The sequence below is a fragment of the Chrysochloris asiatica genome, unplaced genomic scaffold, assembly GCF_000296735.1.
Source record: "Chrysochloris asiatica unplaced genomic scaffold, ChrAsi1.0 scaffold00014, whole genome shotgun sequence".
Taxonomy (NCBI): Eukaryota; Metazoa; Chordata; class Mammalia; order Afrosoricida; family Chrysochloridae; genus Chrysochloris; species Chrysochloris asiatica.
In genome coordinates, this window is record NW_006408532.1 from 23,292,321 (window position 1) to 23,310,921 (window position 18,601).

The 18,601-nt window shown below is 39.9% G+C and overlaps 1 protein-coding gene across 1 annotated transcript in view; it reads left to right on the forward strand.

Annotated features, from left to right (window-relative positions):
- PCSK5 (proprotein convertase subtilisin/kexin type 5) overlaps positions 1 to 18,601 on the forward strand; it is a 75,588-nt gene that overhangs the window by 43,587 nt on the left and 13,400 nt on the right. The window contains exons 7-8 of the mRNA XM_006835006.1: positions 3,081 to 3,298; positions 17,826 to 17,926. Of these exons, the coding sequence (XP_006835069.1) occupies positions 3,081 to 3,298; positions 17,826 to 17,926 (319 nt within the window). The remainder of the gene's footprint in view (positions 1 to 3,080; positions 3,299 to 17,825; positions 17,927 to 18,601) is intronic.

Below are 18,601 nucleotides of genomic sequence, written 5' to 3' on the forward strand. Positions count from 1 at the left end.
TTATTTTAATTTAAGAAGTATTATTTTATTCTACAGTTCTATGAGTGATGGAATTAGCTCTGGTAGTGTAGTAGTTACAAGTTGAGCTACTAACCTCAAGGTAAGCAGTTCAAAGCTACCAACTGTTTAGCAGAAGGATGAGGCTTTCTGCTCCCGTAAAGATTAGCAGCCTCGGAAACCTACGCAGGGTGGCTATGCGTCAGAACCAACTCCACGGCATACCACCACCACCATGAGTGATGGAGGTATACAGTACTAAGTGTCTTGTCCAAAGTCACATGTTGTTAAGTGCTGTCAAGTCTGCTCTGATTCATAGTGACTATATATATAGTTTCTAAGATGTGACTGGTGAGTTTGAACCGCCAAGTTTACAATTTGAACTGACCTTGTGGTCCAGTGCATTATCCTGCATTGCCACAGTGACTTGCCCACAGTCACATAGCTACTAATAAGACATGATGGAAACCAAAGCTGAACGCTGGATCTTTTGACTCCAATCTTATGTATTACTCTGTTTTGTGGTTGCTTAATCTTTTGACTGTTACATGGTCTTTTATTGATGCTTTCTTTAATTCCCTTTTCAACACCTTGAGTCTCAAATAGTTAAGAATCTTTTCTTTCTCTCTTTTTTTAACAAACAAATTTACTCCCTTACAGCTGAGGAAACAGAAGTCTGAATTCAGGGTGCCATCTCCAGGGGATGGTCTTCTCTAACTGCCAACTCTGGGGGGAGGTCTTTGTCTTCTTTCAACATCTATGGGCCTGGTGTTCCTTGGAGGTCTCCAAGCGCTTTGTTTTTGTTTTTGTTTTTGTTTAAGAGGGCAGTGTGGTTACTGTGAGGAGCCTGTTTGTAGTTTGTATTTCTTTATTTATATTGTGAATTGGGTGAAGCTTTACAGAGCAAATCAGTTTTCCATTCAATAACTAATATACATTTTATTTCATGTTGTTGATTACAACCCTATAATGTAACCGCACTTGTCCCACTTCCTCCCTTTCCATTTCTCCTTCTTTCCTAATTCTTCTGCGTTTTGATCTTAGATAAATGCTGCCCTTTTGATTTCAAGTCAGTGATTATTTTAAGATATGTTTACCTCCCTAATGTTATTGTTCCCCTCATAGATCTATTGTCTGACTGAAAATTTAACCACGAGGCTGAGTTCAGTTCCAGACCTGAAACGTGGCTAAGGGTCATAGTCTTAGGGTGTCTAACAGTCTGACCAGTAAGCCTGCTCTTTTTTTTATGATTTTTAGTTTTGTTCCACATTTTCCTCCCCTTCTATGTAGGACCTTCTAATGTGATCCCTTTCAGAAGAGTTGGTCTAGTTCATGGATGCTAATGTTCTTGTGGTCCACTAGTCTATTGGACTAATTGTCTCCATGTGATTTTAATTTTTGTCACTCTTCTTCCCTCTGGTCGGAGAGTCTTAATGATTGACTTATGAATACTAACTGTTCTTCACCTAACTTCACCAAACAAGGTTTGATTTGCTACAAGCTGGGCAGCTGAGTAACAGTGTGAGCTCACTAGGATCAATGACAGGTAGTTGTATGGTGCCATTTCCCAAATTACCTAGCCACCAGGATAGTTTTCAACATGCTGTTGATGTTTCATGCTGTTGAGTTGGTTCCAACTCATAGTGACCCTAAAGGGTTTCTGAGGCTGTAATCTTTCTGGGAGTAGCCAGCCTTGCTTTCTCCCATGGAGTGACTGGTGGGTTTGAACTGCCAACCTTGTGGGTTAGCAGTCTAGCGCTTATCCTACATCGCCACCAGCACTTCCTTTCATCATGCTTTTGTTGTTGTTAAGTGTCAAGTTGGTTGCAACTCACACCGAACCAAGGAACAACTGGTGGGTTTGGACCAGACTTTGTGGTGAGCAGTCCAGTGCTGATCCTACAGCACTAAACCATGAGCTGAAATAAACTAGAAGAGCCTAGTAAGAGCAGGCATTAACTCCACAGGCGCCACAGATGAACCTTCATGTTTGCAGGATAGCTTCAGTGTCCTGATGGCTGGAAATGCTGAGATGATCTAAGGACCACTGGAAACTCATCTTTGACAAGAATCTCATTTTCCTCACTTGGAATATCTTCATTTACCTTCAACCTAAATCTGAGGCTTAGAGAATCAAGGGCAAAGAGCTAGTAACACAAGGCAACAAGATGTGAGCTTATCTATTACACAACACCCTACCAAAACACTACCACATTGTTGTTGTTAGGTGCTGTTGATTTGGTTCCAATCATAGCAACCCTGTATAGGGTTTCCTAGAAGTGGCTGGTGGGTTTCAGTCACCAACCTTATAGTTAGCGGTCCAGTGCTTAGCCTACAGCACCATACCAGGACTCTGTAAAATACAACTTGTTGTTAAGTGCTGTTGAGGCGATTCTGATTCATAGAGACCATGTATCAGATTTCTGAGGAGCAGCTGGTGGATTTGAACTGCCGACTTTGGGGTTAGCAGTCCAGTCCTTAGCCTACAGCACCAAACCAGGAGTTCATAAAACAAAGCTCTGGTTTTTACTAAGTGCTGTCAAGTCGGATCTGACTCATAGCGACCCTCATAACAACAACAATAATGTGTGATAGAGCTGTTCAGTACTAAACTACTAACTGAAGGGTTGGCAGTTTGAATTCACTCCAAGGTGTTTCAAAAGAAAGGCCAGTTAATCTACTTCCAAAAGGTCACACACAGGTTTGAAAATTCTGTAGAACACAGTTATACTCTGCAATGCATGGGGGTCACCTGTGTCAAAATCAACTAGACAGCAACTGATTTGGTTTTCCTGTGTTTGATAGGTACTAGGTCCTTTTGTGTTATCTATTTACACCTCAAATCTATTAGGTGAGGTGTTGTCATGCCCAATTTACAGAAAAGAAAACCAAGATTCATTGTATTTGTTTTAATTGAATAATTAAATAATTAATTGAATAATTAAACATTGTATTTGTATTAATAGAATAAAGTTAAGTAATAAACCTGCAGTCACCCAACTTGTCAATGACCCTGTCTGACTAATCCCGTGTTTTCCACCACACTAACCAAGGGCGTGGTTTGCATCTCCTGTTGATCTCAGGTATTACCCAGAAAATTCCACGGGACGTTGTGAGAGGTGCAACAAGAACTGCAAGACATGCCGGGGCCCACAGCCTACAGACTGTCTGTCCTGTGATACCTTTTTCTTTCTGCTCCGCTCCAAAGGAGAGTGTCACCGCACCTGCCCAGAACATTACTATGCAGAGCAGAACACACAGACCTGTGTGAGATGCCATCCTACCTGTGATCAATGTAAAGGTGAGGATACAGCTTTCATTTTGCATGTGAGGAGGGGAAAATGAAAGATTTCCCCTCTGTTTAGCCCCTCGGCCCCTTTTTACCACCTTTGTTAGGCCTTCTCACATCCAAGCCTCATAACCAGTTGCCTCCAGCATCAGAAAGAAACCTCTGGTCTCAGCTTCTGAAGGTTTCCTCTAACCCAAGCTGGCCCTGCACTGCGTGGCTGCCTCTGCATATTCTCCGCCATCCTTCATGGCCCAGAACCCAGGCATAATCTCCTCCACCGAGTGCTTTCCACCTGCTCTATCCTCCTTCTCTGCCTGCTGAACTCAAAATCTACCACTATAAATATATTTATTTTTAGTACTTCAACAACTACCTAAGATTTCTGCCTCTAACTCTCCCAAGCTCCATTCCTAGCTTCCAGATACCACTTTGTCAGGAGCCCTGGTAGTGCATTGGGTTCATTATGGGACTGTCAGTCAAAACACTGATGGTTTCTCACACCCACAAGTGAGAAAGATGAGGCCGTCTGTTCCCATAAAGATTTACAGTCTCGGAAGCCCCATGGAGCAGTTCTACTCTGCTCTGTAGGGTCAGATGAGTCTGCATCGACTCAATGGCTGGGTTTTTACTGTTCTATCCCAGAGTTCCTTCAAATCAACATAACCCAAAATAAACACAATCTGTTTTCTTTGATAGTCACTGATCTTTAATGGAATCACTAGCCAAACCAAACCAAACCAAAAACTTATCCCTGACTCTATTCTTTCTCTCACCTCTTGCCCAATCTACCTGACCCAACAAAGGTAAACATCAAGGTCTTCTGAGCCATCCCTAAATATTTCCCTTAATAAAACCTCCTTCTTCATCCTCAGACCTCTGGGCCACCCTTTTGAAGTAGCCAGCAAGACACCCCAACTCTGTTCTTGTCACTACCGTCTCCAGGCCATCCTGTTCAATAATGTTAGAGTGATTTTTCTAAAATTCAAATCTGCTCAGTTTTCTCCATAGCTTGCCATAAAAAGGTGTTGTTGTTGTTGTTGTTAAATGCTGTTCAGTCGACTTTGACATATAGCGACTCTGTATAGGGTTTCCAAGGAGCAGCTAGTGAGCTTGACCCACAGACCTTGCAGTTCAAATGACTTTGCAATCTGATGCATTAAAAGGTGAGCCGGTTTAATTCTTCTCAACACTTACGAAAGAAATAAGGCCACAATGTTTTAATTACTAAATTTTATCAGATAAATGTTGGCCTCTAGTATAGAGCATTCCTGTTCTTTTCAAAATCATCTTGTCTATTCTTAGTCTTTGTTCCATATAAATATTGTAACCATTCAAGTTCCATCAGAAAATCCTTAGAATATTGATTCACATTGCGTTGAGTGTATTTCAGTGGGAAGATCTATCTTTATGATGCTGAGTCATCATATTAAGGAACACTTTATACATTTACTTATTTTTCTTCATCAATAAACTTTTAATCAATGCTTAGCATTTAAAAAGGTGATTAAAATCTTTCAACAGCATATGTCTTTCCCCTTAAGCTATGTTGCAACTTGCCTTCTATGTGCTTTAGAATCTAGAACCACCTAGAGCCTCTTGGAACCACTTAGTAACCACCAAGAATGTCAGGCTCTTTTTTGCCTTTTATCCATGTGTGTCCTCTTTCTGGAGAGTACTGCGTTCATGAATTCTCAACTTTTAGCTCCAGCTTAAATATTTCTCTTTGTAAAGCTAGTCTTAGTACTCCCAGAAGTGTTCTTCCTTCTTATTAATTCTGTGATATACCATTTTATCATAACACTTTTTATGTTGCACTTTAATTAAACATGTCCATCTCTTCTACAAACTGTAAGCCTTTCAAAGGCAAACATTGTAGCATGTTTAGTTGTATTCACTGTGCCTAGTCCAGAGCTCTGGTAGTGTAGTGGTTATGAATTGGGCTGCGAACCACAAGGTCAGCAGTTCGATACTACCAGCCACTCCGCAGGAGAAAGATGAGGCTTTCTGCTCCCGTCAAGATTTACAGCCTCGGAAACCTTGTACAGGGTCGCTATAGGTTGGAACCAACTCGACGGCACTTAACAACAAGTCCAGAGTGTAACATGCAGTAAATGCTCACTGAGCAGAAATAAATGAATGAATAGAAAACAAAATATTATATCTTTTGGCAAACTGAAAAATGTTTAGCTATGGAATTTTCAAATACGCTTCTCAATCCTTCCCTGCAATCTACTCTTCTGCAATTTTAATTTAATGTAATTTAGGGTTTCTTGATCTAGTCTCTGTCTTCTAACTGCTCTTTTGTACTTCTGTCTCTTTGACTGTATGGTTTATACCAGGTTAATACTTCAGTACTCTCTTCCCTTTCCCTAATTTGTTCTCTGTTTTCTGCTTAAAAATTATCTCATCTGTTGTTTGTATATAATTTCAATGACTCTATTTTTTTTTTAAAGATTCATTTCCATTTTGTATCTTCCTTCTACATTTCATAATGCATTATTATCTGTAGATATTATGTTTGCATTGTTTTGAGCATCTTAAACATACTGATTTTAAAGAATTTGTCCAATAGCTCTGGTAATGTGGTGGTTATGAATCAGGCTGCAAACCGCAAGGTCAGCAGTTCAAAACTACCAGCTGCTCTGTCGGAGAAAGATAAGGGTTTCTGCTCCCATAAAGATTTACAGCCTTGGAAACCCTGTTCAAGGTCACTATGGGTCAGAACCTACTCGACAGCACTTAACAACAACAACAAGTTTATCTAAAGTAAATTCTGATTTGTTTCCTGTTCCATCTCCCCTCTCTTGGTCTTTAGCGTCACTGCCTTAGTTCAGACTCATCATTCCTGGCTTGAATTGTTCACCAGTTCTCTATTTGGTCTGTAAACCTGTAGTATTGGCCACTCTACAGCCAACCAGTCTTCCGTTATGCTCTCTGATTTATCTTTCTGTATGACAGATGTCATAGTGATGCTCTTTTATTGAAGATGACCCTCCACTGATTTTAGGATAGACTCTTTACACTTCATATTCAGCCTTGTTTCTGACCACACCCTCTCCAATCCTCTAATCCAGGTATGAGTTACTATAAACCTACAGGTACCATGCCCTCCGATTCAAGGGAGCTTCAAAAAGTTCCTGGAAACATTCCATTATCTTTCAATTCCATTCTTCCACAACTTTTTTGAAGCACTCTGGTACTCGCTCTAGCCTACTCTGTCTGACTTCTCTTTCTGATCCACTTGTTGTTGTTATTAGGTGCTGTCAGGGTGTGACCTTATGCACAACAGAACAAAATAAGCATTCCCAGATTAGCAGGTCCTCCTTCACCATCAAACATCCACTTATATGCTTGAGTCCAATGCTACTGCTACTGTGTCAATTCATCTCGTTGGGGATTTTCCTCTGTTTTGCTGATCCTCCACTTTACCAAGTATGGTGACTTTCTCCAGGAACTAGTCCCTTCTGATAAGTATGTCTGAAGTATGAGAGATGAAATCTCACCATCTTGACTTCTAAAGAATAGTCTGGCTGTACTTCTTCCAACACAGATTTATTTGTTCTTCTGGAAGTCCATAGTACTTTCAATATTCTTCTCCAACACCATAACTTAAATGCACCAATTCTTTAATAGTCTTCCCTACTTACTGTCCAACTTTCACATGCATATGAGACTATTGAAAATACCATGACTTGGGTCAGGCACAGTTTAGCCCTCAAACAGACATCTTCGCTCTTGAACACTTTAAAGAGGTCTTGTACACAGTATCTGTCTAATGCAATATGTCATTTGATTTCTTGACCGCTCCTTCCATGAATGGTGATAGTGGATTCAAGCAAAATGAAGTCTTTGACAACCTCAATCTTTTCTCCATTTATCTTGATGTTATTTATTGGTTCCATTTTGAGGATTTTTGTTTTCTTTACAACAAGGTGCAACCCATAGTGAAGACTATGGTATTTCTTCCAGGAAACCTTCTCTCAGTCCTCCATTCTGTGTCTCATTAGTATATTGTGCATTCATTCCTCCACCCATTAATTTATTCAACAAATATGTCGATATCACTGTGAATGAAAAAGTTAAGGTCCCTGCATTCCAGATGGCACATTTTGTAATTGTTTACTGATTATTAGTTTCTCTCTTTAAATGGAGGTACTCAAAGGCAAAAATTAACAAGTCTTACCATTGTATCTCTAGCCCTTAGCATACTTCACAACTTAGGAGCCAGTATTCTTAGAGATTTTCGTGCCTTAGAGTTGCCCTCAATTACATAAACATTAAACTACTGTTAGGTGAAAAGTTACAGGTTCAAATCCAACCAGTGGCACCTTAGAAGAAAGACCTACTGATATACTTGAAAAAAAAAAAAAAATCAGCCATTGTAAACCCTATGGAATACCATTTTACTCCTAAACCCATTGGAAATTGATAGCTAGAGTGTCATGCAATGGGCAGGGCAGTGCCATAGACTAATTTCTGGTAGGGATGCTTGGCTCCTAGTCAGGGCCAGGTAATCATCAGTATAATTTCAGTAAGCTAATGTCTTTTAAGGAGCCCTGGTCAGCATTCGAGTCCACCAGGCTTTCTGCCTCCATAAAGACTGACAGTCTCGGGACCCCTATATAGGGCCACTATGAGTCATAATCGATTCCATGGCATACCACTCCACCCCACGCCACCCCCAATGTCTCTGAACATCAGTCTATCAAAACAACACTTGCTTTTTAAGGATCTTTGTGAGTAATTCAGAAATCATGAGTGATGTTGTAAGTACAGTTTGAAAAACTATAAATATCTTTCTTGGAGATGTCCTGGGTAGATTCAGGGTGATGGTTTTGAGCATTCCCCCAAATGAGCACCAACAATCCCTCCCACAGCACTCTTCTACACCTTTGTTGTTGTTGTTGTGAAGTGCCGTCAAGTAGGTTCTGACCCATAGCAACCCTGAATAGGGTTTCCGAGGAGCAGCTGGTGAACTTGAACTGCTGACCTTGCAGTTCAAACAGCTTTGCAGTCTGGCACATTAACCCACAGCACCACACCAGAACTCCCTTCTATACCTTAGCAGGCATCATATTCACAGTTATGGGATTTAGGGAAGTTAACAAGCTTCAATTCAAGGTGAGAAATTTTCAGGGCACAGTTCTTTCAGTCAGGACAGCTTATCCTCAACCATGCCCACAGGCAGGCCTCTCTCTGCCTTATCAATGTTACCAAGCTCCTTTAAGACTGCTGATAAATACCCACAGTACATACTGCTGGTGGTGGTTATTAACCCTGTCTGGGGTTACTGAAGTTGTAAATCTTTACAGGAGTGGAAAGCCTCATCTTTCTCCTGCAGAGCAGCTGGTAGATTCAAACTTGCAGTTATCAGCCCAGCTCATACCCCACTACATTACCAGAGGTCCTTACAGGACACAGTACTCCACCATAAACCTCAGTTTAAAAAAAGCACCCGCCTCTAGCTCTGTAAGTCAGCAAACCTAACGCCCCCAATTAAGTACCTAGAGGCACCTCACTCTGCAAGCAAGCCTCCTGCTCAGAGTCACTCAGCTTTACTTGCTTCATGGGCTGAGAAGCCCACAGCTCTGGCTCGTGCTCTGGTTCTTGGTTCTGTTGTTGCTGCTCCTCTGTAACTTCTATGGTGTCACATATTTCTGTCCCTGGGTCCAGGAGGGTCAATGTGCAGGGATCTTTGGGTCCAAATGACATGCTTCACTCCTGTCTCTTCTTCTTTGATGGTAGTGAAACCCTGCCTTCTGTTTCTGAAATGACTCGTGTTATATACATCCTAGAGTTTCAGGTTTTTATGATGACAATGAACTCTGTTAACATTCACAGCTGAATCATGACATCCTATCAGTATCTCCTCCTACCTTCTCTTACCCGGGCCCATTAGGAAAACAGTTGTTTGGTGGGAGTCACAAAGACTAAGGCTAGAAGAGACACATTAAATAATTCAATACAACCCACCAGTTTTAGTTCACTAGAATAGTTTCTCTGAGATGGTATTAAAGGGATCACGGGTCATATGTGGGTGAGTCTTGAAGTCATCTTGAGTGTTTGCAACACCTCCTCCTGTGGTCTTACTTGAATCCATAACTTGACTTCTTGAAGCTGTCAAATAAAAAACAAAAATCCTGGCTTTAATAGGGAGAAATTTTGCTTAGAAAAAAAAGGAGGAAAAGGGAATGACTACAACAATGAGAACATTCAGATCATAAGATCTACAAGCTTTCAGAGAATTAAGGAAAAGACATTTTCTTTTCTAGAGACTGAGAGTAAACAGAGCTAGGGAAAAAAAACAGGATGATCAGGTGACATCACTGCTTGGAAATCAGAATGTTCTATGCTGGGGTCAGCCTATTCCCCAGGAGGGGGTCCTTTAAGAGGGACAGTGTGTTGGCTTAGGCTGAGAGTAGGCCAATGTCCAGGGCCTTGGGAGAAGGAGAGAAGCTTAAGCAAAGTTTGTTAACAAAGACTTTGTTTCTAATTGATCCTAAAGTTACTCATTTATTGACTCAAAGGTCCATAACACCATGTCTGACTTAGCCACGGTTAAACAAAGGGGCATCCATGAGTCTTCTCTAAGTCATTTGGAAAAGATGTTCATTTGCAGTGAGACATTTTCTTAAACACAGAGATTGGGGGTATTTCCCAACCATCATTGTTTACCAGTGTCACCAGGTTTAGGTAAATTTCAATACTAACAAAGCTGTCCATCTGTGATGCTCATTTCTTCTGCCATGGTTTACACATGTCCTTTTCTGTCTAATGAATCTTATGCTCTTTCTGGGTGTGCACAAAATTTGGGGGCTGGTTTTCTCTTGGGTAATTAAAAACTGGGTGTGTTCCTTCGTTCTTAAAACATTAGCTCTCATGCTAAGAAACGAGGCTGAATGTAAGAATGAGGAAAATGCAGTAAACCTGAATAAGAAATTTACCCACTAGATTTTATTTTATTTCCACTCGACTGTCCAATAATTTCAGGATGTGACCAAATAAGCCAAAAAGCACATTGAAGCCTGATATATAACGTTGTGTGCAACTGTCCCTCCATAGTCAACTTGTTTGTATCGTCCACATATTTAACTGTATATTTATCATTCCCATAAAATTGTTTGGGAATCCAAATCCAGGCTGAGTAACAGAAGCCTCCTGCCCTTTATGCATGAATGATGCCCAAGGACTGGCCTCAGGAGCTGTTCATTGGTGTTGGATTCATCCCATGAGGGTCAGTTCAGGGGAGTACAGATGGTTAGCAATTCTGCATTTTAAGGAAATGCCAAAGCTGTCTTTGTAAATCTCAAGGTTCCTGTAGATCCTTAGAAAGAAAGACAGCTGTAGCATGTTGAACATGGAAGCAATGGAAAGCATTCTGGAGATTAACAAACTGTCTTTTGTAAAGAGTCTGGGTACCCTAACTGTGCAGGCTTTGCAATAAATCAATTTAGGAGATGTAAACTCCTAAATAGGAGTAAATGTAAATAGGAGTCACTGATGTGTCCCCCAAAAGTGACAAATAGTGCCTTTGGGAAATCTCCAGGATCCCAGTCTAAACTCACTGTTGTTGGTCCTTTTCTGGAAATGTAACCAAACTTTAAGCATGAATTTTTGTGACCTAACCTCTTGACCGCTTTTTTTTTTTTTTAATCTCTTTTAATTTTTCCTACCTCTAATGTCTCTTCAATTAGAAAAAATAAATCCTTTTTTATTTTAAAAATTGAAGTAAGATATCTAAACTATATTTTAGAAAAAATATATACAATAGAAAAAGACAGGATGGAAGGAAAAAATGGGGGTAGAAGAAAAGGAAGAGAAATGAGGAAGAACAAGAGGAAAGGAAAGAGGTAATTTTTTTTTTCATCAGAAATGACCATTGTGTTCTAAAACATTTAGGAAATTCTGTATGATGCTAGACGTATAAAACAAAAGAAAAAAAAAATGTAAGTGGCTTTGAATTTATGTTGTAACAGACAGGCCCCAGTTTAAGAAGCAGTGGGTACTAAAGGTTGATTCTCTAAACAGTTATTCAGAACTCAAAATTTCATTTTCCACAGAAACAACATTCTAAATGATTGGGCTCACAGATTAGATATGAAAAATCAATGTAACTCTATAGTGAATGTGAAGGACAAGGCTCATTGTTATATTTCAAGTTCAACTAATCACTGTTTATGGTATTGTTCCAAAGGGAAGGCATATAAAATTCTAACTCCCAATACCAGGCATATTCCATGCTCCATCTACCTCCCCGCTCCTGCTTTGAAATTCTCAGTAAAAGTACAAATGAACTAGAGCTCAGGTCTCCTGTCTCCAGCTCTTTTCAGAGTTCTCCCTTGGTACTTGCATAGACAGAAATGCTTGGGTCAGTCATTGTTGGGGTGTGTTAGTTAGGGAAGAGGAATGTGTCCACAAGACACATTCTGTATATTCAAACTCTCCTCCACTTGGCAGTTCATGTGATAAAAAGAGCTGTGGAATATGAGTTAGTAATCTGAATTTGAATTTTGACTTAGCCATTACCTATATTACCTTGGTTGAGTGTTTTCACATGTTTGGGTCTTAGTTCTCAATTATTAAAAACATAATAATAAACACCTAAGATGTCAAATTCATAAGAAGAGAATTTACAGTTCTCAAAAGAATTTCAAAGAACTCTATGACCTTGCCCCTCACCCACAAACAAAATTAAGAACGTCTGGACAAATGAAGGAGCTCTGGTGGCATACATGGTTAAGCATTGGACTGATGGAAAAGGCATGTGGGAACTAGGTCTGACTTCTCCTAGCTTCACAAGAGGGAAAAGGAATCAAATTCAAAATCAGCCCAAAGCCAATTTCTATGACTGATCTCCACCCTACAACCTTCTGTGGATTTACACTCTCGGAAACCCTGTACAGGGTCGCTATGGGTTGGAACCGACTCGACGGCACTTAACAACAACCTTCTGTACCCTATTCTGACACCAACTACCCCTCCCACAGCATTCTCTGCTTCACATCTGGTCTCAACGATCCATTGTAATGGCCACACAGAACTCATAACAATACTCACTATTATGGGGTGAGCAGGTTACATTTCAGGATCAAACCCAACTCAGGATGCAGCAGTTTTGCCATCAGGAATGCCTCTTGTCTGCTGTACTGCAGAAACTCCTCATTCTTGTCTTCAGCTTCTCAGCAATGCATCCCCTTGGTTTCTGCCCTGGTCGTGCAAATGTTACAAAGCTCTTTTAGCCATTCTGTGAACACCAAAAGGGCACATTTTGCAAACCAGTCTCCTGCCCACAGACACTTAGCTTTACTTAGTCCATAGACCTAGAGTCCACAGCTCCTCTGTCTCTACATGCCACCCTCTCTGCTATTGGCTCTGCTGTTGCCACTTTTTTAGGTAGGGATCTCATGCTCCACTCATGCTCTTCCTTCTTGATGGTCCTGGGATAGTCCATTCCTGCTTCTAAGATGGGTCCTTTTAAATCTAGCTGGATGGCAAAACTAACCAATCCCAGCTGTAGAGTCCTATATACCTTATTTGCATGGCCCCACCCTATCATTTGGTGAGAATTAAGACATTAACTCAAAAAGCCATATCAAGTAAATTCAAGCTACTATAGCTGCTAACTGCAAGGTTGGTATTTCAAACCAACCAGTCTCTCCACAATACAAAGGAAACCCTGAGGAGCAGTTCTACTCTGTTCTAAAGGGTTGCTATGAATTAAAATTGAATCAACATCCGTGATGGGTGGGACAAAGGGATCTGTTAAGTCCTCTTTTTATAGCAAGTTCCAAGTCTAATGTTTCTGACTTAGACAGATAGCTGCTGTTGAGTAGACTCCAACTCATGTAGTCTGTACAAGAGAACGAAGCACTGCCCAGTCCTACATCATGCTCATGATCACCAATGTGTTCAAGTCCTTCATTGTGGCCACTGTGCCAATCCATCTCACCGAGGGTCTCCCTCGTCTTCACTGACCCTCTACTTCAACAAACATGACATGTTCCTCTAGCAATTGATCCCTCTTGATGATGGGCTCAAAGCAAAAGAATCAGACAATGTTCTGGTGTCATTTATAAAGGTTTTCATTGGCTAATTTTCAGAAACAGATTGCCAGGCATTTCTGTCTACCTAATCCAACTGCTCTGATAGCGTAGCGGTTATGATTCGGGCCGCTAACCTCAAGGTCGGCAGTTCAAAACTACCAGTTGTTCCGTGGGAGAAAGATGAGGCTTTCTGCTCCCGCAAAGATTTGCAGCCTTGAAAACCCTGTGCAGTGTCGCTATGAGTCGGAACTGACTCCACAGTCCTCAACAACAACAATTCATCTGTGTTTAGAAGCCTCACTGAAACCTGTCCACCATGGTGACCCTGTTGGTATTTGAGATGCCAGTGATACTGCTTCCAGCAGCATAGCAACACACAAGTATGATCATCAAAGTATGACAAACTGACAGGTCGGTAGTTAGGAACTACCTATTTATGGTTTACTTACCAACTGAGTATTGAGATTCTCCATATCAGCTAGTGACATCCTCTGTGGTAGCTAAACAGTAAAAAGAATGATAAAGTTAGTCAATTTTCTGCATGATTTCTCATTCTCTAAAAGCATTTTCATTTGCTTTCATATCCAAATTCCAAATTGGCTAATTTCTATTATTCAAATTTATGTAACAACCACTAATGCCAAAGATGAAGAAATTAAAGATTTTATCACCCATTTCTACAGTCTGAAATTAATAAAACATAAAATCAAGATGCACTGATAATTACTTGTGATCAGAATGTGACAGTTGGAAACAAAGAAGGATCAGTAGTTGAAAACTATGGCCTGGGTATTGTAAATAATGCCTAGATCACTTGATAGAATTTTGTAAGACCAATGACCTATTTAGGAGCCCTCGTGGCATTCTATATATTAGAAATACCCTTTTTCAACAACATAAACAACTAGATGCAAAGACATCACCGGTCTGAATACAAAATCAAATCAACTGTATCTGTAGAAAAGATGAGGGAGAAGCTCAATATCATCGGTCCAGAATAAGACTAGGAACTAACTGTGGAACAGACCATCCTTTTCTCATATGCAAGTTGTAGTTGAAACTGAAGAAAATTAAAACAACTTCACAACAGCCAAAGCATATCCCACATGAACTTAGAGACCATCTCAAGAATAAATCTGATACATGGAACACTGATGACCGAAGACCAGATGAGTTGTGGGATGACATCAAAGACAACATACATGAAGAAAATGAAAGGTGATTAAAAAGACAGAAACGAAAGAAACAGCCAAAATGGACACCAGAAGAGACTCCAAAACTTGTTTTTGTACATAGAGTAGTTGCAGCAAATGGGAAAATAGTGAAATCAAAGACTAAAGAGAATATTTCAAAAAGTGGCTGAAAAAGACAAAGTAAAGTATTATAAGGACATGTGCAAAGACTTGCAGCTAGAAAACCAAAAGAGAAGTTCATTTCTAAAGCTAAAAGAACTGAAGAAAAAAAGATTCTAGTCTCAACTTGCTATATTGAAGGGTTCTGTGAACAAACTATTGAATGATACAGGAAGCATCAAAAGAAGATTAAAGTCTAAGGTGCAACTATTGGTCTCTTCCTGTGCAGAGGAAAGAAGAGTGTTGAAAATAGAAGACACTTAGAATCAATTAGTCAAATGGATTAATGGAGCATGTGAACTTCAGTCTCCACAACCCTGAGACCAGAAGACCTAGATAGTGGTTGGCTATCACTACCAACTGCTCTGAAAGGGATCACATTAGAAAGTCCTAGATAGAGTAGGAGAAAATGTGGAGCAAAATTCAAAATTATTAAAAAAAAAATCAGGTTTCAATTTTCATAACATAGCCCACAGAGACAATGTTCTGCATCCTACTTCGGTGAGTAGCATCTGGGATATTAAAAGCTCATGAGTGGTCATCTAAGGGGCAGCTGTTGGTCTCTCCATGTGCAGAAGAAAGAAGAGTGATGAAAATTGAAGATGTTAGGAATCAATTACATCAATGGACTAATGGAACATGTGAACATCCGTCTCCATGATTCAGAGACCAGAAAAACTAAATGGTGCCTGGCTACCACTAGCAACTGCTCTGAAAGGGATCATATTAGAAGGTCCCAGATAGAGTGAAAATACAGAACAAAACTCAAAACTTATTTTTTTTTATAAAAAAATAAAAGACTGGGCTTACTGGTCAGAAAAAGACTGGAGGAACCTGAGACTATGACCTTTAACAACCCTTCAGGCCTGTAAAGGAACTCACCCTCCTGGCCAAGCAGTAAATAGGTTTATAAGTGGGGCAATAACACTAGTAAGGTGTGCTCACTATGCAATGGTCAATCATCCAAGAGCAAAGGGGCAACATTTTCCCAAGGACAAAGTTGCAAAGGGATAGGAAGTGGGTGGAATGCTAATAGGAACCACAGGGAGAAAGCATGGAGGGGATTACAATCATTGAGATGAAAAACAAAGTTTATAATTTATTGTATGTAAAACTGTTGACCTTGACCCTGTCTGTAAGCCTTAATTCATAATTAAACATTTTTTTTAAAAAAAAGGACTAGACTTACTGGTCAGAAAAAGACTGGATGAACCAGATGCTGGAGCCCTTGGTCTCCCTCCAGGTCTGGAACTGAACTCATCCTTGTCGCTCAATTTTCAGTCAAGCAGTGGATCAACATATAGCAGGGATAACAACACTAGAGAGATATGGTCAACCATTCAAGATCTAAAGGGCAGCATTTGCCTAAGGACAAAATTCAGAAGGTTTGGGAAAGAACGTGAAATGGAAACAGAAGGAAGTGGGATAACTGATGTTACATAGAGGGGATTGCAATGAAATGAAACGAAGCATATGATTTGCTGAATGTAAAACGGATGCTCTGCTTTGTAAACCTTCTCTCGATTCACAATAAAAAATTTAAACATAAAAAAGATGATGAAAGCAATACACAAAGACACTGTACCAAAAAGAAACTGGTTCAACCATTTCAGGAGGTAACATGATCAAGAACCATTGCTATTAAAGGAAAAAGGTCAAGCAGCACTCAAGGTGACAAATATGACTCCAGGAACTGACAGAATATGAATTGAGCGATTCAAAAATGGATGCAGTGTTTGAAGAACTCACTCATCTATGACAAGAAATTTGAAGTAACTACTTGGCCAACTGACTGGAAGTGATTCATACTTGTGTCCATCTCAAAGAAAGGTGATCCAACAGAATATAGAAATGATTGGACAGTATTCTTAATATAACAAACAAATAAAATTTTGGCTGAAGAACATTCAAAAAGAGTTGCAGTCGTACATCAATAAGTAACTGCCAGAAATTCAAACTGGATTCAGAAAAGGATGAGTAACAAAGAACATAATTGTGTCTGTCAGATTAATTTTGACTGAAAGCAGAAAATACCTATACATAGAACACCAAGGGAGTAATTCAAACATAACAAAGAGATACTCCATATTTAAAAATCAGGAAAGGTGTACATCAGGTTTGTACCCTTTCATCATACTTATTCAGTCTATATGCTGAGCAGATAGTTTGAGAAGCTGGCAGAATGAAGAAGAATGTAGCATCAGGATTGGAAGAAAACTCATTAACCACCTGCAATATGCAGATGACACAACCTAACATGCTGAAAGTGAAAACCATTTAAAGCATTTACCGATGAAAACCAAAGACCACATACAATCCTCAAGTATGGATTAGTCCTGACATAAAGGAAACTAAAATCCTCACAACTTGGTCAATAAGCAACATCATAATTAACAGAGAGAAGGCTGAAGCTGTCAAGAATTTCATTTTACATGGCTCAACAATAAACACTCATGGGAGCAGGAGCCAGAAAATCAAACAGTGTGCTGCATTGGTCAGATCTACCGCAAAAGAGTTCATTAAGGTGTTAAACAAGCGAAGAGGTCACATTGAGAACTAAGTTATGCCTGACCCAAGCCATGGTTTTTCATTGTGGCCTCATATGCATGCTAAAGCTGGACAATGACTAAGGAAAGCTGAAGGAGAAATGATGCCTTTAAATTATGATATTGGCCAAGAATATCAGATATACCATGGACTGTCAGAAGAACAAATAAATTTGTCTTAGATGAAGTATAACCAGAATGCTCCTTTGAAATGAAGATGGCAAGATTTTGTCTCACGTACTTTGGACATGTTATCAGGAAAGACCAGTCACTGGAGAAAGACATCATGCTTGGCAGAGGGTTGGAGAAAAAAAAGACCCTCCACAAGATGTATTGATACTGTAGCTGCAACCATGGGCTCAAAAATAGCAATAATTAACAGACAAAAGACCGATGATGCAGGACCAGGCAGTGTATTGTTCTTTTGTACACAGTGTCTCTATGAGTTGGAACTGACTCAATGGTACCTTTCAACAGCAGCAGCAATCAATTTACCTCTGTACTTCATTTCACTCTGGCCTATTTCTGTTTGGAACCAAGACAGAGGCAAAAATCTATGTGGCTCTCATAATTTACTTTGTTTTTGTTTTCCTTTCAGGAAAAGAAGCATGGGATTGCTTGTCCTGTGTATGGAGTTACCACCTGGTGAAAGGAATCTGCAATTCTGACTGTTTTATCGGGAACTACAGAGTGGGAGAGGTACTGAGATCTGGGAACAATTTACCTTCTCCCCTGGTAGAGAGGAAAATGAGTTCCATTACTTCTCATTCTGGACCAACTCAAAAAGTCCTCGAATTCCTCCACTCACTGTAGTTTATGATAAACTTCTACCAGGGTATCATGGGATAATGGTGTTAACCACCTGAAACCGTAATTTCAGTCAAAGAACCTATGAGGTCTAAGATAAATAATGGGAAAGTTAAATAAACTTAACTTCTAATTATTTCTACATTCATTTTTCATGATCTTAAAAGTTTCAGTTCTACCTAAGAATATTATGTCACAAATAACAAATGTCTTCTCTCCTACCCTCTTACTGTCTGAGATGAATCATCTGAATAATGTAGGAGCCACACAACTGATGCTGGCCCTTCATTTCCTCTACCCACCCTGTCAAAATATATTGTTGTTGTTGTTAAGTGCTGTTGAATCGATTCTGAGTCACAGTAACCCTGCATAGGTTTTCAAGGAGCAGCTGGTGGGTTTGAACCACCAACTTGGTGCTTAGCAGTGTAGTGTTTATCCTATAGACCACACCAGGTCTCCATCAAAATATTGTTGTTGTTGTTGTTAGGTGCCATAGAGTCGGTACTGACTCATAACGACCCTATACACAGCAGAAGGAAACACTGCCCAATCTTGGGCCAGCCTCAC